This window comes from Rhinoraja longicauda, chromosome 42 (assembly GCF_053455715.1).
Source record: "Rhinoraja longicauda isolate Sanriku21f chromosome 42, sRhiLon1.1, whole genome shotgun sequence".
In the NCBI taxonomy this organism is placed as follows: domain Eukaryota; kingdom Metazoa; phylum Chordata; class Chondrichthyes; order Rajiformes; family Arhynchobatidae; genus Rhinoraja; species Rhinoraja longicauda.
Genome location: NC_135994.1, coordinates 1,300,494 through 1,327,626, shown reverse-complemented (window position 1 = coordinate 1,327,626; position 27,133 = coordinate 1,300,494). Strand labels below are relative to the sequence as shown.

The window sequence follows — 27,133 nt, the reverse complement described above, 5'->3', positions numbered from 1 at the left end:
CTATTTGTTTACTTTCAAAATTAAAAAAAAAGAAAGAAATATCCATGCTTTTGATCAGAGCTCCTTTTGCACGGGTTATCTCAAAGTTCCCTGTAAGTTTGGCAAACTTTAAAATTTTCATTTCAAATCACAGTAAAAAGATTTTTTCACAGCTGCTGTGAGTAGCCAGCGTCTAAATTGGCAGTGTAAAATAGAATTAATTTGCTCATCGACTCCAACTGTTGCACCAGTAAAGTAGTAATTCTTGTTGGGTTACTGTCCTGCAGTTTGCCCTTTTTCCCATGTATTAAGGAACAGAAACTACTGGTTGGGAATCACTTGTGGTTATTGCCAAATACATCACTAATAAAACTGCACCCAATTTCTGTTAATAAGCCAAGACTGATTTATAATGTGGGGCCCTGTTAAAGGATTATAGAATGTAACCCTATTTAAAAAATTTAAAAAAATCAAACATATTTTAGGTATCACAAAATGCTGGAGTAACTCAGCAAGTCAGGCAGCATCTAGGAGAGGGGGAATGGGTGACTTTTCGGGTCGAGACTCTTCTTCAGACATATTTTAAATGACCTGAAAAAATTCCTATGGAATTCATTTACTTGCCTCTACATCTGGGGACCAAGATTTGAACTTCATCTAGGCTTGAGTCATGGAGCTGTACAGCAAAGAAACAGGCATTCGGCCCAAGTTGGTCTACTAGCCTAGTGCCATTTGCCTGCATTTGGCCCATACCCTTCCTACCCAAAAGTCGTGGAAAAATATAAAATGCTGGAAAAATTCAGCAGGCCAGATGACCTCTATGGGGAGAGAAGCCACATTAATGTTACCTGTTGCTGATCATTCTTCAAACCTCTGGCATAAGAATGTGACACTAAACTTTTTAAAAAGAGCGCTATGAATCTCAATGCTTTTTAAAAGCACCAGCTGTCTTGTCTACTTGACTGATTATGCTGTTTGAATGAGGCTGTAATCTCTGCACGCTTTCCATTTTCTCCATTGTTAATAGACATCCATTGCTTTTTATCTTATATGCTCTTTGATACTCAAATGCAATTGGCGTTTCCTATCCTTTGGTCTAGACTCCTGTGATTGCTATTGTTTGTAAGGAATGGAATGGAATACTTTATTGGCACATGTGACAAGGCACAGTGAAATTCTTTGCTTGCATACCCAAGGTGTACAAAGGAGAGAAAAAAACAAAGTTCTGGAGTAAATTTTAATGACTATTACATAGACTACAGGAAGTTTAATGAAACAAAGACACATTCTGTCATGTGTTGCAGTTGAGAGGGTATATTTTAAGCAATCCAATCCAAAAATCTATTTCTCCTCTGCATTCAAGAGAGCTAGATAGAGCTCTTAAGGATAGCGGAGTCAGGGGGTATGGGGAGAAGGCAGGAACGGGGTACTGATTGAGAATGATCAGCCATGATCACATTGAATGGCGGTGCTGGCTCGAAGGGCCGAATGGCATCCTCCTGCACCTATTGTCTATTGTCAAAAGGTCACTTTAATTACTTCCACCCTGTATCGCTTAAGGAAACCTCCCTGACACAAACCCTCATTTTATATATTTAAAGAAGATTGAAGGCTTTTGAAATTTTGGAGACCAATAAGGCCTTTTATACAACAGTGTGAAATATGATCAATATATCAGGTTTAATCTGGCTCAATACAATAAGAGCTATCAATTACAGTTTTTTAATGTAGTTAAGAACAATATTGACTGCTTTTATAAAGAAAAGACTGATCTAAATAGGATGCGTTCAACCGTGTGATTTCAAGGCTCTCATTAGCTTGTGATATTTGTGTTTTATACAGGGACTCTTTTTCTTTTGTACATGAGACTATACATTGGCAAATAACATTTTTTCTCCTTTTCCTACAGCAACTGGAATTTGACATGTATTATTATTACATAATGGAGCTGTCATTCTACTGGTCGCTGATGTTTTCACAGTTCACAGATATTAAAAGAAAGGTAAGCAGCTGGATTTCCTATTGAGTTCCAACCATTGGTGTAATCTCTTCTAAATTGGTTGGAAACTCCAGCATTGCAGATGCTGGTCAAATTACAGTTTTTCTTTACTTAATCACTTACTATAACAGGAGAGGAAGGCTCTTTGACCAATTGGGTCCACTCAAGCCCTGAACACAATAGTCTAATTTTCACCTCGTTATTTCCCTGTAGTTTGACAACTTATCAATTTGGCAGTTTTATGTTACATTTCTGTCTTCGAAAGAGCTGGCTCAAACCTGACGAGCCAAATGGCTGCCCTCTGGGCTGGGATCTGTTTCTGAAAGCTTCTCTGTTGGAAATGGGGAATACAGGGGAACATGTCCTGCAATTTTCTGCTTTTTCTTTTGTGATACTAGCATCCTAATTTCTTTTTATTTTCTAATTGGAGAACCATTTTGAATGCAAGAACAGCTTTTACCCTGCATATGCTCAACTTTTATATAATTAGCCATTTAAGTACTGTGTAAGCAGGTGGGGGGAAAAATGAGCACTTCATTTTATCTAAATCTTATTTTTACAAACTATTTGCTCTATCTCCTTTATTTGTGCCACGTTGTTTCAACAAAGCCTCTTGGCAGCAGGTGCTCAGATAATGGCTGGTTACATTGCAAAGTACTGGACTGCATAAAGCTGCTGAAGTGTTTGGTTATGTGATGCAGCTTTCCCACCTTTCATGAAGGAAGCAAAGTTGAACCAAAACCATTTTTGTAATGAATGGTTTAAGGATGAATTTCTATGAGCATTAAAACCAAGACAACCCTGTTTTTGCTGAAGGCGCAAAGAACCTGCTTTCTCCGACAGTCCCACAGGATTGAGGTGCACTGGCTTCTCCAATCCTGTGGGCTCGGAGATGGCTGAAGAGGCCAGTGGCAGCCTCTTCCCTAGATGGGGCAGGTGGTACCTGACAGAGGGGGCAGACAGTTGGCTTGAGGTGATGCGTTCATTCCACCATGTCATAGTCATGGAGTCGTGCAGCACAGGAATGTGCCCTTTGGCCACCAAGTCCATACTGACCTTTTTTGCCCATCTATGCTAACCCCATTTGCCTGCATTAGGACCTTATCCTCCTTGGCCATACCTATTTGTGTCTGTCTTAATGACTCTTAAACAAGGCATTTATTCCCAATGCATGGGCTCTGCTCTCAATACCACCCTGAATGTTCCTTTTCCCCATGAAGTGGTCGTGGGTCCCAGATCTGTAAGAGTCAATGAGCATGTTTCACCTTTTCTCAAGGATGTCTTCTAAAACCTTTGAGTCTTTTCCTCAATTTAATTGTAGTTTGGAATAAAATCACAATCATAGTCCAGTAACTCGTGTGGTATTCAGTTGCGGTTAAATCATTTGAAATTCCATTCCTCCGTTAAAGTTGCCAGCAAGCCTCCTGATGCATCAGTGAGTTGCTCCACTGATTCAGTTAGTCTTGCAGAACAAGTTGGCCCCAGGATTGATCCTTCCGTCTAATTAATTGCCATTCAACAGACCTCACTGAATTGACCCAATAGTTTTTTTTTTAATCATGAAGGATTTTTAAAGAGTGGATGCAGAGAGAATGTTTTGCCTGTGGGGAAGAAATACTATTGTTATAAGAGAAATTCAAGAAATCTAATGAGTGCATAAAATCACGAGGGGAATAGATAGAGCGAATGCACTGAATCTTTTACCCGTGTATGGGAATCAATAACCCGAGGACATGGGTTTAAGGTGAATGGGGAACGATTTAATAGGAAACTGAGGGGAACTTTTTCACACAGTGTGAGTATATGGAACAAGCTGTCAGACGAGGTAGTTGAGACCGGTACCATAACATTTAAAAGACATTTGGACAGGTACATGGAAAGGTTTAGAGGGAATTAGTCCAAACGGAGGCAGGTGGGATCAGCATAGATGGAACATATTGATCGGCATGGCCAAGTTGGGCTGAAGGGCTTGTTTCCATGCTGGATGACTCTATGGGAAATTATGAAGAACCTTCACTATCCCAAAAGTAGTGAGAATGTGGAACTTGCTCCTGGAAGAAGTAGTTGAGTTGAATAGTATCGATTCATTTGGGAGGAGGCAGGAGAAGTTGATGAGACAGAAAGGAATAGAGGCACGTGTTGACTGGGGAAGGTTGGAAGCTGGCTTAAGTGAAGCATAAACGCATGGGCTGGTCAGGCCAGATGGCCTGTTCCAGTCTTGTGAAGCCCTTGAATTTGTTAAGGAACTAACAGGCATGCAGTCTATCTGATATTCTTGAACTTTAGAAACACCTTTTTACAAGCTACGACTTGGGAGATTACTGTAGAAGAGTAAGGATAATTTGAAGAATTGCAAACTTTTTTCTATCAGTCTGAAGAAGGGTCTCGACCCGAAACGTCACCCATTCCCTCTTTCCTAGATGCTGCCTGACCTGCTGAGTTACTCCAGCATTTTGTGATGCCTTCTTTTTACAAATGTTCTTAAAGGAGAATAGATACATTTTTCCTGACCAATTGCAAATTGGTCACCATGTCCGACTGCTGCCGTTCTGCGACCATTTCTAGTTGGTATGTTGGCAATAATTTTCATCGGGTCCCCAAATGAATGGTGACATTTGCAGATGACATTGGAACAGGAACAGGTTAGTTCTTTAAAAGATCCTGGGCAAAGAGATACCGATGAGATAGGGTGTATAGTTGATAATGTGGGAAGGTGTTGCATGTTATTTGCTCAAAGGGAGACGTTTCTGCTTTCAGTTGCAGGTGGTGAGTAAAAATTGACGTGGTAAATAGAAGCTGTGAGCAATTTTCCTTCCTAGTTATGTTGAAAGACTGGAGCGACTAGGCTTGTATACACTGGAATTTAGAAGGATGAGAGGAGATCTTATCGAAACGTATAAGATTATTAAGGGGTTGGACACGTTAGAGGCAGGAAACATGTTCCCAATGTTGGGGAAGTCCAGAACAAGGGGCCACAGTTTAAGAATAAGGGGTAGGACATTTAGAACGGAGATGAGGGAAAACCTTTTCAGTCAGAGAGTTGTGAATCTGTGGAATTCTCTGCCTCAGAAGGCAGTGGAGGCCAATTCTCTGAATGCATTCAAGAGAGAGCTAGATAGAGCTCTTAAGGATAGCGGAGTCAGGGGGTATGGGGAGCAGGCAGGAACGGGGTACTGATTGAGAATGATCAGCCATGATCACATTGAATGGCGGTGCTGGCTTGAAGGGCCGAATGGCCTACTCCTGCACCTATTGTCTATTATACAATCGGGACGGACACAAACCCTCTGCAATGGATTGGTACAGATCACACTCCAGTGTGGGTGGGTTTTAATCTAAAGTGGTTAGCAGATTAAAATGGTTTATCTCCTGCTTAATGTAAAAATCTAGCATCTTTCATTTGGATAGTGTCTTGTGACCACTCAGCTGCTTGTCGTATGCATGCTATATCTGATAAATTAATTACCTTGGCTTTTAAATTAAAGACTGTGTTTGCAAGCTGGTCTCAGCTCAGAAATGGTCACAAGCATGACCTCTCTGACTGCGAGTTTCATTCCAATTCGGTGTCCCTTTTTTAGAAAGTATGATTGTGACATTTAATGTTTAAATCACTGCCAGTTCTTGCCAAAATCTAAGCAGAGAACTTTGGGGAATCCAAACTTTCCTATGATCTAGAACATTATATCAACTGATGGCATCAGTTAATATTTTTTAATTTAAATGTAGTGACACAACAAAAAACATAGAAGTGTTTAAAAGTTACTCTTTGGACTTAAGAATTCCTTCTTTGAGTTTTATGAATCTGCTGAAGAAATGTAAACTTGCTGGTGATATGATACTGCACTCCTCCCATACTGATGGGCCTTTTTAAACTCCATCTCCTTTTCTTCCTCGCTTGCCCTTGAATGTGCCCTGCTTTCAAAACATGTGTCTGTCGGACATGTTCTTGATCGAGACCAAAGTTTGTTGCCCGGCATGTGTGTGTAACTTTGCAGTAGAAAATGCTGGTAAACTCCATCTGTCTTCTTGTACCTATCAAGCTCTTTTTATTGGAAAGAAGATCCCATTTTCCATCGTGCTCGCTTGTCACATTTCCCTCCTTACCCTTGTGTATCATTTGACTGGGCTATTGTGCATTCATTCACCTGCTGTTCTAAATGGCTCCCTCTTGGCTTGCTCTTTGTCATCACCAGTTTCAACATTGCTGTCTGTGTGCTCCTTGTAGCCAGGGCTGTTTGCACTTGCCTTGCACTGGGCTTAGAGTTTGTCCAGCACTTTGTGTGTGTCCCTTGCCTCTTTAGTTTTCTGCTTAATTAGCTTCCTCTTTAATTCTAATCACATGGGTCTCACTTGCTGCATTTTCCAGTTTCCCCTGTGCTCTCTGTCGAAGCTGAACTTGCCTGGAGATTTGAACTGCTGTCTCGACTCCTTGAACTTTAAGGACTTGCAGTGCATTTGTATTATTATTTTTCTAAAGTTGCTGACCAAGGGAAGGCATTTTCTTTTGCAACAGGGAGCTGCATTACTCTGCAGGCCGTCGCTGTGGGTGGGAGGCTGTGTGCTTGTGATTGCCCAAGCGAAGGGTTCAGTCAAAGATTGTTGCCATTGAGAGGTGTCAAACAGAGGTTAACCGCTTGGTCTCTGGAATATCTCCCAGGCAGTGTTGGCAGGCCTCATGTAGTCTGGCTCTTTCCTTCACTCGCTTACTCTGTCACCAGAGTGAACCATGAGATATAGGTTTAGCAGAGGAACATGACACTGAGGAAAAATATCAGACATGGAAACTCAAGAGTGCAGATGTTGGAATCTTGAGCAAAAAATAGTGCTGAAGGAACTCGGCGGGTCAGGCAGCATCCGTTTTGGGAAATGGACAGAGTACTAAGGAAGGGCACGTGGCTGTAGTAGCGAGTCTGGGTGAAAATATGGTCGAGGAGCAGTAAGAATCATGGAGGGGGAGCAGTCAGAGTGTACTGAAGAAGGACATTGCCCTCCACAAATGCTACCTGACATGCTGATTCCCAAATGATCACCTATGATTTAATCGCAAGGGACCAAATAGCCTCTTGTTTTTATTTCTCGTGTTCTTTTGTGCCCATACTCTCTGTGTACAGTTGTTATCATTGCTTGCCGTTCCAAAGTAGCAGACCATAAAGAGAGCCACTTACACTGGCTTCTGTGGATGCCCCAGGGCTGTCTGATGTTCCTGTCTGCTATATTGTCAAAAGCATGAACCCATGCTTCAACTGATGCTTTTAAACTACCTGACTTTTAGTTTAAAAGTCAGGCAGTTTAAAAGCTAAAATAGATGAGAGAAGAATTTTGAGCAAATATTCTTTGCATCAATCAAGTATGATACAATTTCTGGGTCTCTGGCTACGTTTGACTCTCATCCAGACTAGCTAAATTAAATGCCAGTTTCCTTGCACTTGATGTTTTAATTGTAAGTTGGAGAATCCTCATCGCAATCCCCTCCTCTCCCATTTGAATAAAATGGTTGGCATGATGAAATTCGTGTAGCCGAATGGAGCTAGTTCACTTTTTGTTTCTGGAATTTTAACCACATTTTTATTGGAAGGTTACATTTTCTGATGTCTTGTGATTTTTCTTTAATTTTTTTTTGTTGCTTTTGGACAGTGCACTGCCATTGTCACTCAGAATCTGAAAATTTATGTAAACTTTAGAAGATTAGGTGAATGGATTAGTTTCTGATGGCAAAATTTAATTTTCATTAGAATTTGTCTTTGAGTGTTTGGGAAGATTTTTTTCCCCTATTTTGCTTCCTTTCACTCGGGGGAAAAAATAACTTAATAATGATTTTAACGTGAGAGGTTAATTTTGTGGTGAGATTTTATACAATAGCAATAATAGAATTTCTTAGAGTTAAACAGTTGCAGACAATCAGTAAGTGCGGCACTTCATTGCAGATTTCCAGCCTTCTCTCTGCATTTCTCTGGTATTTTTACATATATAAGCGTTCTGCACTGACTCCCAATAACCACCCCCTTCTCCACCTTGCACCATCGATCGTCCTTTGTCGTTTAATCCCTCATGCCTTTGCATTTGTTCTCTCCTTTCGTTTTCCCTTTCTCTGCATCTTAAACCTGAAACAACTCTCTTTCTCTCCCTCCACAGATGCTGCCTGACTTGCTGAACATCTGTAGCATTTCCTGTGTTGATTTCAGATTTCCAGCATCTGCAGCATCTTTGGTATTCTGAAAAAGTTGCTCTTGTTCAGTTGAGTATTTCTGGGCGTTGAGCACAGCAGATATTTTGCATGCTGGTACGACAGGTTCTTCAGCTTGTTTTTAATGCAAACCGTAGGGACTGAAAAGGGTTGGAGTTACAGTGCTTCTCCCAGTCAAAGTTTGTGAGATTTGAGATATCGTGGATTCCTTCTCCCATCCCCTCTCAAAAACTGTGGTGTGTTGATGCATGGAAACCTGGTAACCGTGCAGTAGGAGGGAGAAGCGGAGACCCCAGCTGTAGCTCCCTCCTATTCGCACCGTGTAGTTTGTGTTAATCGGTCGACTGACTGCCATCTTGTTCTCTTGCAGGATTTCCTCATTATGTTTCTTCATCACCTTGCAACGGTCGGATTGATCACATTTTCTTACGTCAACAACATGGTGCGGGTTGGAACACTAGTCATGTGCCTTCACGACGCATCTGATTTCCTTTTAGAGGTGAGAATATTTTGTTAAATGCTGCGGATATACCTGCCTGCAAGGAATCTGCGATTCTCTGCAGAGTGGAGGGTAATTGGTTCTCAGTCCCAATCGGACAGTGACATTTGGCTGTTGACGGCTGTCACCAGCACAGTAAAAAATTACAAAGAAAGCCCCCACAGAAAGTGAAAGCCGTGAGAAGAAGGCGGGGGAAAAAACCCCATCTGGGAATGTCTAAAACTTCGGTCTGATAACCTAGTTCAGATAATGGTTACAGTCCCCTCATTTATGATAACCTTGTTCAGATGATGGTTACAGTGCCCTACAAAGACCCATCATTTATTTATTTGCCTTTCTACTCCACAATTTGAGATTTGTAATAGAAAAAATCACATAGACAATAGGTGCAGGAGGAGGCCATTCGGCCCTTCGAGCCAGCACCACCATTCAATGTGATCATGGCTGATCATTCTCAATCAGTACCCCGTTCCTGCCTTCTCCCCATACCCCCTGACTCCGCTATCCTTAAGAGCTCTATCTAGCTCTCTCTTGAATGCATTCAGAGAATTGGCCTCCACTGCCTTCTGAGGCAGAGAATTCCACAGATTCACAACTCTCTGACTGAAAACATGTGGTTAAAGTGCACATTGTCAGATTTTAATAAAGGCCATTTTTATACATTTTGGTTTCACCGTGTAGAAATTACTGGTCCTGATTACGTTGGCTGCTTTCCTGAGTTAAGTGTGGATGGTATCGATTTGGGTGGGGGAGGCTGGGTGGGGGAATAATGAATTGGGCTGTGTGAGAACTCTGCAATTTCTTCCAGTCTTGAGGGCAGAGCAGTTGCCCATAACAAACCGTGATGCATTCCGTTACGATGCTTTTCACGATTCCTTCAGAGGAAGTAAAGGTATTGGTGTGCTTGGAGAAACAAGGAACTGCAGATGCTGGTTTACAAAAATGACATGGTGCTGGAGTAACTCAGCAGGTCAGGCAGCTTCTCTGGAGAACATGGATAGGTGCCATTTCAGGTCAGGACTGTTCTTCAGACCCAACCCAAAACATCACTTATCCATGTTCTCCAGCGATGCAGCCTGACCCGCTGAGTTAGTTCAACACTTTGTCTTTTTTTAAAAATTGATGTGCTTTCTTGGTTGTGGTGTTGAAGTGGTTGGACCTAGGCCAAATCACTGGTGACAGTTATACCTAGGAACTTGAAGCTCTCAAAATAGGGTGGGGCAGAAAGCTTTGGACTTGGCACCAAATTGAATTTGAGGTGTAGGTCTGTAACAGTGAAGGGACAAGTGTGCATGTCCAGTGAACAAAGTCTGAAGGTTGGGTGAAAGTGTCTGGTTGGATGAATGCTGCAGGGCTAGAAAGCGATGGTTCAGGCCTCTGAAGTGGAATGATTATGTTGCTGATTGCCTGGGACCTGCAAACCATGGTGTTTGGCGAAAACGTCAGCCATTGGTGTGCTTTATGCTCTTCGACCTTGGGTTTCTGAATGAGTTGAAATCTCTTTTAGATGTAGTAGAGGAGGCTGTTCGCAGATGGGTTTTTATAAAAACAGAAGGAATGAGATGTCTTAGACAGCTTGTGGGATGGGAGACACTTGAGGGAGCAGGCTGCAGGTGTGGAGTTTGAAGCAGAGGTCAGACTGGATGCCCAGTTACACTCCTGCATCTAGCAGGGGCGATGGGATCTGTGCCTGAAGCATGATTTTCTGTGAAGCCAAACAGGATGGTGTTTGCCGGTCAAGTGATGGCTTGTATTCCGTCTGTAAATATTTTTGGATCAATTTTGTGGAATCTTTTCCCAGTGCTGGAAAGTATTTGGAGCATTGTGTGTGTGATCACTCTTGCAAATGCACACAATGTTATATTGGAAATTTCTCAGCTGAAATTGTTTAGTGGTTGTCTTGATTGTGGTTAAGGAGTAATGAGGCTCACAAAACTATCAAAGCATTTTGATTCTCTCATGTTCGTAGCACCGTCCGTCCAAGCAGCCCAGTGATGTATTGCTCGTTTTAATTGTCTGTACTCACCACAATTTGTCAATTTACTCAACAGAGTGCATAAAGTGTAAGTTGAAAATGACTTTTTCAGGTTGAGTCAAAGCTGGACTGAAGTAAGAGTACTGAGGGTTGGTGCAGAGTTGCCCAAACCTCAAATGTTCCAAATTAATCTCGAGTGTACTGAGAATGACGCTATCCAAGGGACAGAGGGACTAGTTATCTTTTTCCATTTTGTGACCGTTTTCTCAGATGGCCTTGCTTTAATCTCTTGCCCCGTCAGCTCTGCGACACAGGGCACTAATGAGCTCTTTCTCTGTTTTGCCTTCCAGGCTGCTAAATTAGCAAACTACGCCAAGTTTCAAAGACTTTGCGACTCATTATTTGTGATGTTTGGTTTTGTCTTCGTCAGCAGTAGGCTTGGCATTTACCCATTCTGGTGAGTAATAGCTGTGCTGGGGAGGTTTGGACCTCTTGCTGAGATCCTGGGGAAGAGAGAAACTGATCTATAAGAATATCACTGATTGTCAATTTCTTTTTGATAGTTTAGTTTTCTGATGAATTCTGCATTGGTGGAATAATGTGTATAAAAATTCAATTTACTTGGAAAAATGCACTTGGATTTTCTAAAATATGTTGGGAATTATAGTAAAGAAGCTTGGGGCATTTGGAAGAAAACCTTTCCCTTTGATTGTATATGCCAGATTGCTAGCTACATATTACATAAGGTCTCCCTCCTAATGGCAACGCTTTAGAACTGAGCTAAAAAACAAAAGTGGCTGGAGGAACAGGCAGCATCTGTGGAGGGAATGGACAGACTATGTTTCAGGCTGTGACCATTCTTCAGACTCGAAACATCGTCTGTCCATTCCTCCCACAGATGCTGCCTGACCCGCTGAGCTACTCCAGCATTTTGTTTTTTTGCTCAAGGTTCCAGCATCTGCCGTTCCTTGTGCCGCCTTTGGAACTCTAGTGGGATCTAATTCATAAAATGAAGGGAGCAGGAAAATGTTTGTATCCTGAAGAGTCATTTCCATGAGACACTGTCTCCACTCTTCCAACAAAATAAGTTGCCATTATCAATGCCAATTAACATTCTTTACCACCTGCCCTCCCCCACCCCCCTCCCCAAAAAAAGACTAGAAGAGCTGTGACCGGCAGCGTTAGACCCATTTAGTTCAATATAGAGATACGGCGTGGAAGGCTCTTCGTCCCATCGAGTGCACACCAACCATCAATTACCCGTTCACGCTAGTTCCATGTTATCCCACTTTCTAATCTATACTCTACACACTAGGGGGTAATTTACAGAGGCCAATTAACCGATTTAACGTCTTTGGGATGTGTGATGAAACCGGAGCGCCCAGAGGAAACCCGCACGGTCACAGGGAGAACGTGCAAACTCCACACAGACAGCACCCGAGGTCAGGATTGTACCGGTCTCTGACGCTGTGAAGCAGCAACTCCACCAGCTGTGCCACTGTGCCATCCATTGGGGGAAGGTAGAATTAAAGTGTGATTTATTTTGCTTCCAACATGGACCTGATGGACTGAGTGTCCACCTCCTCCCTGTATATTTTCTCTGAATCTCTCCTCTGATGAGAGAGCTGGCTGCAGTCTGGGAGAAGTGTAACCTACTCCTCGCTGTTTCTTCGTGTTTCTTGTTTTGAGCGTTGTGGCACTGTGAGTGAAAATATCTTGGTGCAGACAGTGTCACTGACGGTCAGAACAGCTGCGTTGTAGATTAACAATGGTCATTACTTTTTTTTCCTTGCCAAATGGAGAGACTCTGAAGAGCAACATTAATTTTGGTTTCTGGAATATTTCCATTTTAAGTCCAGGTTCTGGTCTCGCTCCAAATGCTTTTGTCATCTGTTAGGGTATTGGAGTGCCAGCACGATCTGACATATCACCACAATGCAAAGCCTAACGCGAGTTGCTTTGCAGGTTTTCACAAGGCAATGAAAATTGATAATTGATTTGCTTTCTATATTCTTATTTTGTTTTAGAAACATAGAAACATAGAAAATAGGTGCAGGAGTAGGCCATTCGGCCCTTCGAGCCTGCACCGCCATTCAATATTTAGATTTAGATTCTACAGCACGGAAACAGGCCCTTTCGGCCCACCAAGTCCGCGCCGCCCAGTGATCCCCGCACATTAACACTATCCTACACACACCAGGGACAGTTTTTACATTTACCCAGTCAATTAACCTACAAACCTGCACGTCTTTGGAGTGTGGGAGGAAACCGAAGATCTCGGAGAAAACCCACGCAGGTCACGGGGAGAACGTACAAACTCCATACAGACGGCGCCCGTAGTCAGGATCGAACCTGAGTCTCCGGCGTTGCATTCGCTGTAAGGCAGCAACTCTACCGCTGCGCCACCGTGCCGCCCTATGATCATGGCTGATCATCCAGCTCAGTAACCTGTACCTGCCTTCTCTCCATACCCCCTGATCCCTTTAGCAAAAAGGGCCACATCTAACTCCCTCTTAAATATAGCCAATGAACTGGCCTCAACTACCTTCTGTGGCAGAGAATTCCACAGACTCACCACTCTCTGTGTGAAGAAATGTTTTCTCATCTCGGTCCTAAAAGACTTCCCCCTTATCCTTAAGCTGTGACCCCTGGTTCTGGACTCCCCCAACATCGGGAACAATCTTCCCGCATCTAGCCTCTCCAACCCCTTAAGAATTTTATATGTTTCTATAAGACCCCCCCTCAGTCTTCTAAATTCCAACGAGTACAAGCCCAGTCTATCCAGTCTTTCTTCATATGAAAGTCCTGCCATCCCAGGGGTCAATCTGGTGAACCTTCTCTGTACTCCCTCTATGGCAAGAACGTCTTTCCTCAGATTAGGAGACCAAAACTGCACACAATACTCCAGGTGCGGTCTCACCAAGGCCCTGTACAACTGCAGCAGAACCTCCCTGCTCCTATACTCAAATCCTCTTACTATGAATGCTAACATACCATTCGCTTTCTTCACTGGCTAAATTCTTGTGTCCCCGATTGCAGGATTTGGAGGGACCTGCCCTCACTTTGTAACTGGTAGGTTGTCGAGGCTCCCGCACTGCCTTGTCTGCGGTGTAGTGACTTCTCCTGTCACCATGTCCCAAATGTATTTGTTAAGACTGTCACTCAAGTGAATTCTCTGGTGATGCGTGAGAGCTGCAGGTTGCTCAGATCTGCTGGTCTCTGACTCGCAGGGGATAGGTTTACCAGATTAATGGAAAGCCAGGAGCTTATTTTACCACCAGCATCACACCCTGCAGTGCTGTGATATGCATACCCTTGTGCGGGGCACTGTGCAGAGAGTTGCATGAGCGCTAGTGAAGCCGTATAAAGTTGCCCATAACTCGTGTAGCATGGAAAAATACTGGCTCCTGCTCCAAGTAGACAAATTCCTAGTTGCTTCTCCTTGGAATTCGAAGGATCCTAATTGCCATGTTTCCTCAGCCCATGAAGTCTAACCTGGCTCCTAAATATCCCATTTCCCCAATAATTTTAATAGTCTTTCTGCATTCCTGATGTGGGCTAATATATGGAGATTGTTCCACGAAACAAATTATGAAGTATTTTAGCTGCCCGTTCCCTCTGTGAGTCAGTGAGTGACTCGCTGTGTTCTTTGTGTTTTGCTCAAAATTCCAGCATCTACAGTTTCCTGTGTCTCAACCTTTCCTCTTTGCGCTGCCCCCTGGCCTTTCATCAGAGCTGATCTTCTACCCCATGACATTTTCCTGCACAATCCACAACTCTCGATGCCCTTAATAGGTGAAACTGTTACAGACTCGCACAGCATGCAAACAGACCCTGTATCCCTCGATTGTCAAACGGACCATCAATGTTCACCTTGAATACACCAGTTGGCTGAGTATCGCTGGCTGTCTTGAGTAGTGAGTTCCCAAGGTGGCCAAGATTGGTGGAGTTTTCAGACTTCCTTTTGCTATACAACATCCATGCCTTAAAGTCTGTCTTCCTTTTAGCTGCTAAAGTGGAGATCATTTTATACAACCCAGCTTCAAATGGGATTCTCAAACAGCAAATCTCCCACAGTGCAGCAGATGTGAAAACTGTAGGCAAGGAAAACCAAGTGTGTGGTGTGTACAGGTGATAATGAACTTGCTTTCACCATGTAAACACTTTCAGTGGTTTGATTGGATGTAATGTGCGAGCTGCTGTTGCTGTTTTTGGTTTGATTGTGGTGCATGTACCCGAGCACATTCCAAGATCTCTGGCACCTCGTTCAAGTGGCTATTCCCAGATTGGAGAGCATAGAATCACTTGCCAGTCAAGTTCAGACCAAGCAAATGAGTGCTGGCAGACGTTCACATCCGCATAAGGCTTTACAGTGGAGCCCAATGGAGTTCTTTCTCTTGCTTCCACATGTTCATCAGATCACTGATAGGTCATCTGGAGCAACAAGCCCAGCTAACCTCTATAGCACACAAAATCTCCCGTGCTATCGTGCACGAAGAATGAAGACCAAATTTAGCAGGTTAGAAGATGGAAGGGGCAAAGTTTAAAGGAGATGTGCGGGGCAAGTTTTTTTAGAGAGTGGTGAGTGCCTTGGACTTGCTGTCAGGGGTGATACAACAGTGGCATTTAAGAGGCTCATAGATGGACACGTGGATATGCAGAGAATGGAGGGATATGGATCATTTGCAGGCAGAGAAGATTAGTTTAACTTGGCATTATGTTTGACACAGACACTGTGGGGCAAAGGGCCTTTGACTGTGCTATATTCTAAGATTGAAGATTAATTGAACCAGGGTAAACAAATGGAATTCATTCCCCATTTTAAGATTGCTTTAAAAAAATGATTAGACAATTCTGCCCGCACTGACAATGGAAATTGCCGATGTAAATTGCTTTTAACCTCCTCCCCTGCCAGTGGTGGCAAGTCGGTACCTTTACTGCGAGGATGTAATTACAGAATAATGGATTTGCGTAGATAGTTTCTATTATTAATGCCCAGTCCTGTATTAATTATAGTAAAGTTCACATAAAGTGCAGATGTAAGTTGTTTCTTAACTATAGCAATAGAAAGTGCTGTAAGAAGCAATATCTTTGTCTAACTACTCAAATTACTTGGCTTTTTGCCAAAATTACCTTGTATGTAAATTCTCAATGGATTGTAGTTTCATTACCCTTTAGCATCGTAATAACTGGGTGATTCCAAACATTTATTTCATGACAGAAAGGTGCCAGAGGAGGTAGTTGAGGCTGGGACTATCCCATCGTTTAAGAAAAAGTTAGACAGGTACATGGATAGGACAGGTTTGGAGGGATATGGACCAAGCGCTGGCAAGTGGGACTAGTGTAGCTGGGACATTGTTGGCCGGTGTGGGCGAGTTGGGCCGAAGGGCCTGTTTCCACACTGTATGACTCTATGACCCATTTTACTGGTGCATGTGAAAATTCACCCTGATATTTGATGCTGGGCTTCATTCAGAATTGAAGGCTATAAACTGGCATTTATCTATGCCTCTGCCCATAAATACGACTGGCCTTGGACCATGTAGTTTAATAGTTCATTCATATGGCTGTGAAAACGTTCTGCCCATTGTTATTGTTTTGCATCTCTAAAAATAACTCTGACCTGCTCCCATTTCTTTACATTAACAGGTCAGAGGGTTGAAAGGAAGGAAATGACCACACAAATGCCATCCAAACAATGGCTCGATTATTCTCTGCACGTAAAAGGGAGGGTGGGTGAAAGAATGTACATGCATCTTTCGTTATTTCATTCATCAGAATTTCCAGTTTCTAGATATGCTGGATATCTGGATGTTTCATGACCGAATGGCTCAACGCTGGGAGGTTGTAGATACAGTTTCCTATCCACTCAACACTGCCCACTCCTTTTGTAAAAGGAAAGCGGTGTGACTCAGGTAGAAGGGGTTTTTGTCACAGCAAATAGTGGTATTTGGCTTCAGTCATTCCTTCTCCCCACTCCTGTCTGGCAGAAGGTACAGAAGCTTGAAAGTGTGCACCACCAGTCTCAGGAACAGCTTCTTCCATGGGCTAGAGTACTGTCTGATTCACCTCTACCCCATTGTGAACACTGCTCTGTCTAAGGAACTGATGCACTACAATGCTGAGAACTATATTCCCTCTGCTTTACCTAGAGTCATACAGCACAGAAACGGGCCAACTCATCCATGCCCATCTAAGCTCATTTGCCTGCATTTGGTCCATATTAATCTCAATCTAAACCTTTCCTATCGGTACCTATTGTACTTGAATTCGATGTATGTATGGTATTATCTGATTGGATTGCAAAATGAAAAGAAAATAATGTAGTATTCTTTAACTCTTCAAAATCAAATGCCTAAAAGGAAAATTGGATATGATCTCTGTCTATTAGAAAGTGAATATTTTGCATTGTTTAATTTCATTTGCAGGATTTTAAATACAACACTCTTTGAAAGTTGGGACATCATTGGGCCATACCCCTCCTGGTGGGTCTTCAATGTGCTGCTGCTGCTACTACAGGTTCTGCACGCCATTTGGTCATATCTCATTCTACGCATTGCATACAAGGCTGTCGTTAAAGGAAAGGTAATTTTGAAAACCTTGAGCAGTAGAGTTTTCTGTTGTTCTCGGCAGAAATTCGCTATTTCTGTTCATCAATTGCAGCTTCAATCACCAGGTCCATGTGAGACTTGCTGGTCTCCTTAGGGTAAGAAAGCTGGAGGCCCCGTGTAATGGGCATGATGGGTGGGGGGAGAAGGTGGTTGCAGAGTGCCTGAGGGAGGGAGCGAAGGTTTGGAGTTCTGTAAGCCCTGTAATTAATTGACCTTCATCATCACCCGGCCAGACCCCACTTAGCTGAGAGACCCAGGCCTGTGCTGTAACTTGGACCTTTTATAATTTGGGTGGCTCACGTAACCAGGCAGTGTATGTGTGTAGGTTGAACCGTGGATGAGGAAGAGTTGGGGGTTCCGGAACATTCATATCCATTCCTTGCTGATCTTGTGGAAACACCTGTTAAAATCTCAGTAGGACATTCTGGAAGACTGGTGGTGGGTATAAAGAGAACTAGTGTGTGCCTTTAGAACCATATATTTATAAACAGGGGTTGGGTTGGGGGGGGGGGTCCCCTTAAAGGCAGTCTTGTAATTCCAAGGGAGTATTGTGGTGTTGGATGTGATCCAGTGTTAAACGGAGCGCCTCATCTGTGCCATCCTGTCGACTTGATAGCCATTATTGGAAGCAGAGCCAATAGTACTCTGGGTGACGATGGTCACAGCCAGCATTACTCTGAGGGTCCTTGCCATTGGCCTTCTGTGAATTGAGATAGATACATTCCAGAACTCTTGTCTCGTCTTTCTGTTAGTTCTTCAAAGAATTTGTGAAAATGGTCAGCAAAGGATGTTCCTTTTCTAAAGTCCACGCTGATTATTCATTATGTAGCCCATTTCTCGAAGGCTTTCTCTTTTACCCCTGAGTAGAGATTCCATTAATTTTTTTCTACTACTGATACCAAGTTGACCGGTTGATAGTCGGCTGGCCATCTTCTGTCTCCCTCTTTTCTTGGCTATCTGCCAGTTCTCTGACACTTACTAAATTATTAAATCTGTCATGGTGCCAACGTTATCTCTTCCCTGGATTCTTTTTAAATGCATTGAAGTAATTGATCTGGAACGGGCATTGTGTTCCCCCTTGTTTCTCTTTTTTTTGCATAATAAAGTGCAATTATCTGTTCTAATCTTGTTGGCGATCATCTCGTTTTGATCTGTTTCCCTGGTAATGCTAAAGCAAAATAATTCTTTAATATTTTTGCATTTTGCGATTACTAATTATGACTTTAGTATGCCTATCCCATTCCATCTTTTCTTGCTATTTACATGCCTGTTGATTATGTTACTATTTGATTCCATGGCATTTTAACATCATTTTAAAATTCTGTTCCCTCCCATTGTTTCTTTGACACCTGTTTGCATTCTGTCCTGTCCTGTTTGTACCTCCGGTCCTTGCAGTCAGCTTTATCCTTGTGAATTTGTCATAGAATTACACAGCACAGAAACGGGCCCTTCATCCCACCACATTCATGCTGGCCTTTTTGCCTATCTACACTTAACCTATTTGCCTGCATTAGGTTGGTATTATTCTGTGTCTTGCCTTTTGTGTCTGTCTAAATGCTTCTTAAACATAGCAGTAGTATCTGATTCTACCACCTCCTTAATCCACGGTGTTTTGTTAATTGTTATATTGTTCTTTTATAACAAATACATTATTCGTGTACTCTTAACACCATTTGAAATGTGGCTCATTGTATTTTATGTTATTCCTTACCAATATTGTTACCCAATATTGTTTTGATAGCCCCTCATAATTGAGCTTTTCTTTGGTCCATTGCCTAAAAACGTTGTCGTTTTCAATTATTATTTTAGAATGTATTATATTCTGGTCACTATTGCCTTAATGTTCTCCACTTTTATATCTATGTTTCATTTGGTAGCAAATACTCTCTCAGCAGGTTATTTAAGTGGTCTGACCAATTAATTTGGGGTTAGCTGAGAATCTGCATTGTTTTTTAAAAATCTTCTCTTTTGCATCTGTTGGTGGTCTGTAGATGAGCCTATGGCTGGATTGATTCTGACTGTCTTTTATACTGCCACCCTCCACCATTATATTATCTTTTAAGTGCAACCAGTGTAGCCTTTCAAGACACAGAGCACTGTTGCTCCCTTAAGGGCAACCAAAGATGGATAGTAAATACTCTCGCCAGCCATACCCACATCCCATAAATGAATGCAAAGGATTGCTTGGCATTGAGTGCCACGTTTACAGAGGGGTGAGACCCGATTTGGTTTGTTAATATGTTTAACTACAAGACGCACTGGGTTTGTGATCTCGTGCTTGCCGCCACTCAATACCATCTTGCTCTTTATAGACTGGCACAAATAACGTAGTCGGCAAAGGCATAGGACCTCTGACTGAATTTACCAGGGGCACATGGCTGGTGGCACTCGCTCTGCCTGAAGGTTCTGCCCATGTCGGTGGTGCCTCACTAACAGTGGGGGGGGGGGAGAATCTCAGAATGCCGTGTGTCCGTGGGAACAGGATGTGGGGAGGGTGAAGAAGAGATTGTGTTCAAAAATATCTTGAGGTTAATGTCTGACGCATTTCCTTTGTAATGCCACTTGCATTCGTGTAACCCTAGAATACACACGTACAGCCCTGTTTCACTGATCAGTCTGCTGGATACTTCTAATTTTAACTTTCACTAAATAACAGCAAGCAGCACTCTCGTTGTCCATGAGATCCAGCAGAGCACCTACCAGTGGTGGCCATTACTGCAGCCATACACTCTCTGTCCTGGCCGTTCTTCAGTATTGTAAACCTGCCAATTGAATGAACTTTTTATACATACTGACCCTCTGCAAGCCCAACTGGCTATTTTCTTTTCTTTTTCTTCTCACTTTCTGACCGAGAGAAACGATTAGAAACGATAGTGATTTTCTTTTTCTCTCCTCTCTATTTAAGCCATTATTTTCCTCCCACGTACTCAAAATTGTAATTGAAAGTCAGACACGGACTAGTTTTTTTAGTTTTGAATTTTAAGTGACTCGCTGGATTTTGTTGTTTGCAAGATTCAGTATTCCAGGCTTTCACTTGAATACAGGAGCCATAGATTCGGACTGATGCCAGCGGTGGATGAATTAGTAATTCACAACTCTGCTCTCCGATCGTGGGGCTGCAGCTGTTCCTGGTGTTGTGTTTCTGTGTATATGTAACTGCCCAAGAATTTCTTGAGCAGTTTTTCTGTGGTACAAGATGTGGTTTCATTTTTTGTTTCTGTCTCTTCTTCCCCCACCCTTTGTTTTGTTTGAATTCTCTTTCCATCACTGTACACCGGGAAGTGGGACCTTTTGCATGTAAGTGTTGCAACTGTTGGAGTCAGCCGCCTGACTATTTTGCTGTGTGCAACCTTCCCCTGCTTTGCATGGCTAAGTAGCTTTGCTGAAGTGTACCGCTGTGCTACAATGCCCTTCTGCTTTGCATGATTATAACTAGCACCTTGAGGTAACAGCATGGGACCACCTGTACAGCCAACTAGAGGCTGTAACCACTGCCAGCAATAACTTCATGCTGCTTTACTAGTCACCAAAAATGCAATTGTACTGATACCCTAGGCCTTTCTTTGCACAACGCTTTCCATTTATCCTTGTATGGCTTCAATATTCTGCAAATTTGGGCACCAGCAACTTTCTCATCTGAGGTCATTCCACTGTTGGGGATTACCAGCTGTTTTTTAAACGTGGATTATCATGCTGTTTTTTGAGCTGATTGATACTTTATTATCACATGCGACATGTCACATTGAAATTCCTTGTTTTGCATACCACCATACACAAGGTATGCAAAGAGTCGCACGTAAAGGGCGCTGATAAAGCTGCGAAGTGTTCATTATAGTGCCCAATGAGCTGCCCCGTTTGAGGGCGTGCAGCGTAGGTTCACTAGGTTAATTCCCGGAATGGCGGGACTGTCGTACGTTGAAAGGCTGGAGCGATTGGGCTTGTATACACTGGAATTTAGAAGGATGAGGGGGGATCTTATTGAAACATATAAGATAATTAGGGGATTGGACACATTAGAGGCAGGAAACATGTTCCCAATGTTGGGGGAGTCCAGAACAAGGGGCCACAGTTTAAGAATAAGGGGTAGGCCATTTAGAACGGAGATGAGGAAGAACTTTTTCAGTCAGAGAGTGGTGAAGGTGTGGAATTCTCTGCCTCAGAAGGCAGTGGAGGCCAGTTCGTTGGATGCTTTCAAGAGAGAGCTGGATAGAGCTCTTAAGGATAGCGGAGTGAGGGGGTATGGGGAGAAGGTAGGAACGGGGTACTGATTGAGAGTGATCAGCCATGATCGCATTGAATGGCGGTGCTGGCTCGAAGGGCTGAATGGCCTACTCCTGCACCTATTGTTTATTGTCTATTGTCTATTAATGGTTCCACTGCCTTCCCTGGTCCTTTCACACAGGATGGCAAAGCTTCAACTCCAACCCTTGCTTTCTGCTGTTAATTGTTCTCCAGTGCGATTAAAGGCACTGAGGTCTGATGAGAGCTGCACACGTGGCCTGGCGTTCCTGCAGGTCACGAGGTGCTCAGTTCAAGGGGTTTAAATTAAGTGGCGTATCGTGGGGGCTGGAGGTGGAGGCTGATCGTGTAACCTGGAGCAGATTCCCCCACCACTGATACTCCAAGCATCCCCTCAACCAGACCAGCTGCATGGACAGGGAGGGTGGGGGGAGCTATTCAAGAGTGAGGTGGCAGGGCAGAATTGGGAACATAGACGGCAGAGAGGTGCTGGCTAATAAAGCAGCAGCTAAATATCTTACTCTTGTCGAGCCCCATGGCCCATGTGTTACTGCAAGAAATATCAAGGCAAACAACTGCTCAATCCCTAAAGGAAACCTTGCCGCCCATTTACTTGTTAGATCCACTATTCCGTTCTGTATTTACTCGTACCTCGAGGTTTAAAAAAAATCTACTTCCATTCCAATCAAGAGTTATTTTAACATTCAACTTGACTAATTAATCTCTCCCCCCCCTCAAAAAAAATCTCCATCTCTTTGGGCACAGGAAAAAGGTGAAAACTCTTGACATTTCCAAAGTGATTTGTTATTTCATTTGAGTGACTTTGTTTTGGTATCTGAATGAGTTCATTCACGTGTAAATACACTTTATCCCGTATCCGTTAACATTATTTCTAACAAATTTAACTGGGCTGCTTTTTAGATTTAAAAAAAAAAGATGTTTTATCTGAATTAACATGCTGAAGTAAATATTTTCTTACTGGGATGGAAAGTGGCCTTTTACAGTAACATTCCGCCTTTAGATGATACCCTTCCCTCTCTGCCCCCCCCCCCCCCCCCCCCGTTGGTCGGCCTGTCTGAATCGGGCACTGAGAGTGAGATGAGGGAGAGGACGGGAGGCATAATTCCCACTGTTGGATGGGGCCTGGCTTCGGTTTGGCTCCCTTCCACACTGGCATAAGAGCCCAAGCACTTGTCATGCTGGCCTGGAAAATTCACCTTCCTGTACAAAATGCTAATCAACATTCGACACTTTTTAAAAAAAAACATGAAATTTCCTACATTAATGAATAGAACTTAGCTCTTCGGAAGGGACAGGCTTCTGAAAGACAGATCGTCCGTTGTCCAATGGGGCTGGTAAACTACTCTCTTCACCAATGATTTATGCATCAGTTTTGTATGTTTCACCAAAATAGTTTTGTGCTTGGTACCTGCATCTCAAAGATCCAAAATGCGATGAGATGTGTGTAAATGTGTGTATCATTCCCTTTTAAGATCCCTCTGCCACAATATAAATCTACAATTTTTTGTTTACTTCTGACTGTGTTTCTAAGTTTTTAAAATTATTGAATATTTTTCATGTAATGGGAGTTTTTACACAGTCGCAAAGATGGCCTCCAAAAGCTGGAATGCTGTTCGGGCAAATCCTCTACTAAAGCATAGTTTTGTGTTTGTTCACCCCCCCTGAGGAGTTGGAAATTCTGGCATTTCCATGAGGGATTCATTCCTCAGTGTGCCTTGCGCAAGCTGCCTTTCAGTAGGCTTTCCTGTTGCTTAACATACCAGCAGACGAGAAGCATGTGCTGTGGGAAGCAGGCTGACTTGACCGCCTGGGAGCAGCCCGAGGCACATGAGCGGCTGATGCAGAGAAAGTGACTGCTCGCCTATTGTAGACTGCCACCTGCTGGCTTGTGTGCAAGGACAATTAGACCTTCCATGCCCCCTGCTGGTCCACTGGTCATCAAATCCAAGAGTGAATGAGGCTTCTGAGTTGCTACCTGTTGTGCCCTTTCTCAAAGCCAACCATATCGCAACCTCAGTCGCTCAGTTACTGCTTAATATTTAAAGTGTGATTATCAGTGTTCTGCAGAACTGGCTTTGTCTTCAACTGATTATAAATTCACAGGTTTTAAACTGGTGTTGCTTGGGAGCCACAGTGTAAGAGTCAGTCTGAAGAAGGGTCTCGACCCGAAACGTCACCCATTCCTTCTCTCCTGAGATGCTGCCTGACCTGCTGAGTTACTCCAACATTTTGTGAATAAATATCTTCGATTTGTACCAGCATCTGCAGTTATTGTCTTATACTACAGTGTAAGAAGAAGCCATTTAACCCATCTCACTGTGCTGGTGTTATGTAAGAGCAATCTAGTCAGTCCATTCCCACAGCTCTGTTCACAAGAGTCTTGCACATTTACTTTTTTGGTTAAAGTCCCTTTCTGTAAGTGCTCGCATTGACGTCTGCCACCTTTTCAGGCAGTGACATTTATATCTGGAATCCAGGCAATGAAAGAACCTGAAACTCTGTTCCTCTCTCCACAGATGCTGCCTGACCTGCTGAGTGTATCTAGCATTTTCAGCTTTTATTTTGGATTTGCAGCGTCTGCAATTTTGTTTTGGTTTGATTTGTATTTAAAGTGAATTCCAAATTGCCGCTGCTTGTTGTGTGGAAACATTTTATCGTGTCTCCTTTAGCTTATTTTGTCGCTTGCCTTTAAATCTTGTCCCATTGCTCTTGATTCTTCTACGAATGGGAACGGTTTCTTTCTCTTCTATCGCTATCGAGACCTTCTTGAATACTCTTTATCAAATCACCTCTCAACCACGGAGGACAACATCAGATCCTCCAATCTAACCTTGCAGCTGAAATTCCAGTAAAACTATTCTGCAGCTTCTCTAGGACGTCTTTCTAAAGTCTGGTGACCAGAATTCTCAAGCTAGTCAGGAAGGCCAGTTGTGTGCAGTTTTGGTCTCCAAATTTGAGGAAGGATATTCTTGCTATTGAGGGCGTGCAGCGTAGGTTTACTAGGTTAATTCCCGGAATGGCGGGACTGTCATATGTTGAAAGACTGGAGCAACTAGGTTTGTATACACTGGAATTTAGAAGGATGAGAGGGGATCTTATCGAAACGTATAAGATTATTAAGGGGTTGGACATGTTCGAGGCAGGAAACATGTTCCCAATGTTGGGGGAGTCCAGAACCAGGGGCCACAGTTTAAGAATAAGGGGTAGGCCATTTAGAACAGAGATGAGGAAAAACCTTTTTAGTCAGAGAGTTGTGAATCTGTGGAATTCTCTGCCTCAGTGGGCAGTGGAGGTCAATTCTCTGAATACATTCAAGAGAGAGCTAGATAGAGCTCTTAAGGATAGCGGAGTCAGGGGGTATGGGGAGAAAGCAGGAACGGGGTACTGATTGAGAATGATCAGCCATGATCACATTGAATGGCGGTGCTGGCTCAAAAGGGCCGAATGGCCTCCTCCTGCACCTATTGTCTATTGCCTTTCCCACTGGAAAGTTCAACTTTAACTGAACTGTTCCTAAGATCCAAGCACATCTGGTGGAATCATCTATTGCACTTGGTATTGATGTATTATTGTCACTTGTACCGAGACAGTGAAAAACTGTATGCCACCCATACCATACGCGAGTACAACCAAGCCCTTCACAGGTACAACGGGTAGTGCAAAGAGAAAAATACCAGACTGAAGAATGTAGTGTTAGAGTTATAGAGAAAGTACAGTTTTTTAAAGTCCAAAATCCACAATGATGTAGGTTGGAAGATTGGGACTATACCCTTTGACTTCTGGCAGGACCGTTCAGTAGTCTGATAACAGTGAGGAAGAAGCTGTTGCTGAGTCTTGTGCAAAGGATACGGTAAAATGTAGTCTTTACAAAAGCATTCACTTTCTCTTACTGGCTTAGTTTTTCAGAGGTTGACCGGTGGGGTGGGGAGGCAATAAATACTGGGGGTGAGGGGGTAGCACTGGGTGAGTGCCGGTGGTGAATCCCTGTGAAGGATCTGGGATCTTCTGCCAACTCCTTCAGTGGCCAACTTCAACTGAAATGGAAGAAAAGTTTTTTATCTTTGTTTCAGTCACATCACTTTTAAAGGGGAATCTTATTACGAGAATCCTTTAATTTGCCATAGTCCTGTTGTTTCCATGAGTTCTGACTGTATAGGCATATTTCACACGTAATCTGTGAGTGAGACAAGTGGTTGTTACCACTTTACCCTACATTTATAACATCACGCATACTGCTAATGCTTGACTTTACAGGCAGGGGGCCAGGTTTTTTTAAATTGATTTTCTGAAGCTAATGGATGGCATCAGAGAACGAGTCGGCAGCTACTGCAGCTTAAAGCTCAATGGGCTGCAGGAGAGGCTGTTGTTATGTCACCACTGGCCACCTCCAATAGCTGCCCACCAGCCAAGTGACCCAGTTTGTAGCCTAGGACCAATGCTGGTTGTATTGCCCGATTCTGGCTTTTGAAGCTGCCGACAGTGGTGGGTAAATAGTATTCCAACTCTTTCTTCCATCCAGGTCTCCAAGGATGATCGCAGTGACATTGAGAGCAGCTCCGATGAGGACGCCGCCTTGACCAATGGCACAAAGCTCCATCACCACAGCCCTTTCAAAGGAACCACCAGTGCAAATGGGACCAACGGGCATCTAACCACTGGAACATGGGTGGGAGACCATTAGATGGCGTCCTCACGGACTATGTGTAACGTGGGCAAGGCACAGAAAGGACAACCTTGATGGAAAACTTCCCAGCACTGAACAGTTTTATTTTTAAAAGATAGATATATAAAGAACTGTGTGTTGCTGCATGGGATCTGAGCCCACCTGTCTGCTCGGTAACATACACCTGCAAGGTGCCCAGGCATTTTGAATTTTTTTGTTGTTTTTGCTTTAGCAATATGAGAAATTGAAGTGCAGCTTTAAATGAGAAGGGTGGAGAGGTGCTGTGAATGCGCTTGGTCCCTCTTTCCTCCCCCATTTAACCACCTGCACAGCTTTCAATGGGTATTGTGCAATTTGTCGAATTGCTAAAGGTTCAGTTTACATTTCAGGCCGGTGTTATTGTCGTGTTATATTTTTGTAATTATTTTGGATTTGGGGATGGGGGGGGGGGGGGGGGGGGTAACGGAGGGAAAAGTCGAGGGAAAATAAGCGAAACGGAAGACCCAAGTTGAACTGTGGGATTGTGTGATCAGTTGTGGGGGGTGGGCATTGAATGAAGTGGAGTGGTAATGCAGGGAACATTGGGCAGAGTGACATCATTGGTTGATGTCTGAACACTTGCCATCCCTGGCATGGGTATTTTTATAGAAAAGAATCGAGTTGTTTGCTAAATCCAAAAAATCAGGAGAGTTCATGGGCAAGGTTCCAAATTCTCACTTTTGTAGTGTCATTCCACTGTTGACTAAATGTTGAAACGTAGGGGTGTGTGTGTGTCTCGAGGAGAAGCCTGAAAACAGGATATGAGCAGAGGAAATTTCCTTGCTCGCTTCCACATGGAGTGGTCGGTTAACTCGCTTCAGTTTGATGCAGTCTTGTCCCATGTGGTTTGCAGAGCGGAAGGCGGCTATAACATTGGACAGTCCACAGCTGGCACACTCTGGGTGTTCTTCATTGGCTCCATGG

The 27,133-nt window shown here is 43.3% G+C and overlaps 1 protein-coding gene across 2 annotated transcripts in view; it reads left to right on the top strand.

Moving 5' to 3' along the window:
• The window catches only part of cers5 (ceramide synthase 5), a 70,874-nt gene extending 44,273 nt beyond the window's left edge, over nt 1–26,601 (top strand). The window contains exons 6-10 of one of the 2 annotated variants that reach the window (XM_078431431.1): nt 1,889–1,981; nt 8,533–8,661; nt 10,987–11,093; nt 17,065–17,221; nt 26,036–26,601. In XM_078431431.1, coding sequence (XP_078287557.1) covers nt 1,889–1,981; nt 8,533–8,661; nt 10,987–11,093; nt 17,065–17,221; nt 26,036–26,188 — 639 coding nt within the window. In that variant the 3' untranslated portion in view covers nt 26,189–26,601. Of the gene's footprint in view, nt 1–1,888; nt 1,982–8,532; nt 8,662–10,986; nt 11,094–17,064; nt 17,222–26,026 lie in introns of both variants that reach the window. The other variant, XM_078431430.1, reaches the window with a different exon arrangement.
• Nucleotides 26,602–27,133: the final 532 nt, after the last annotated feature.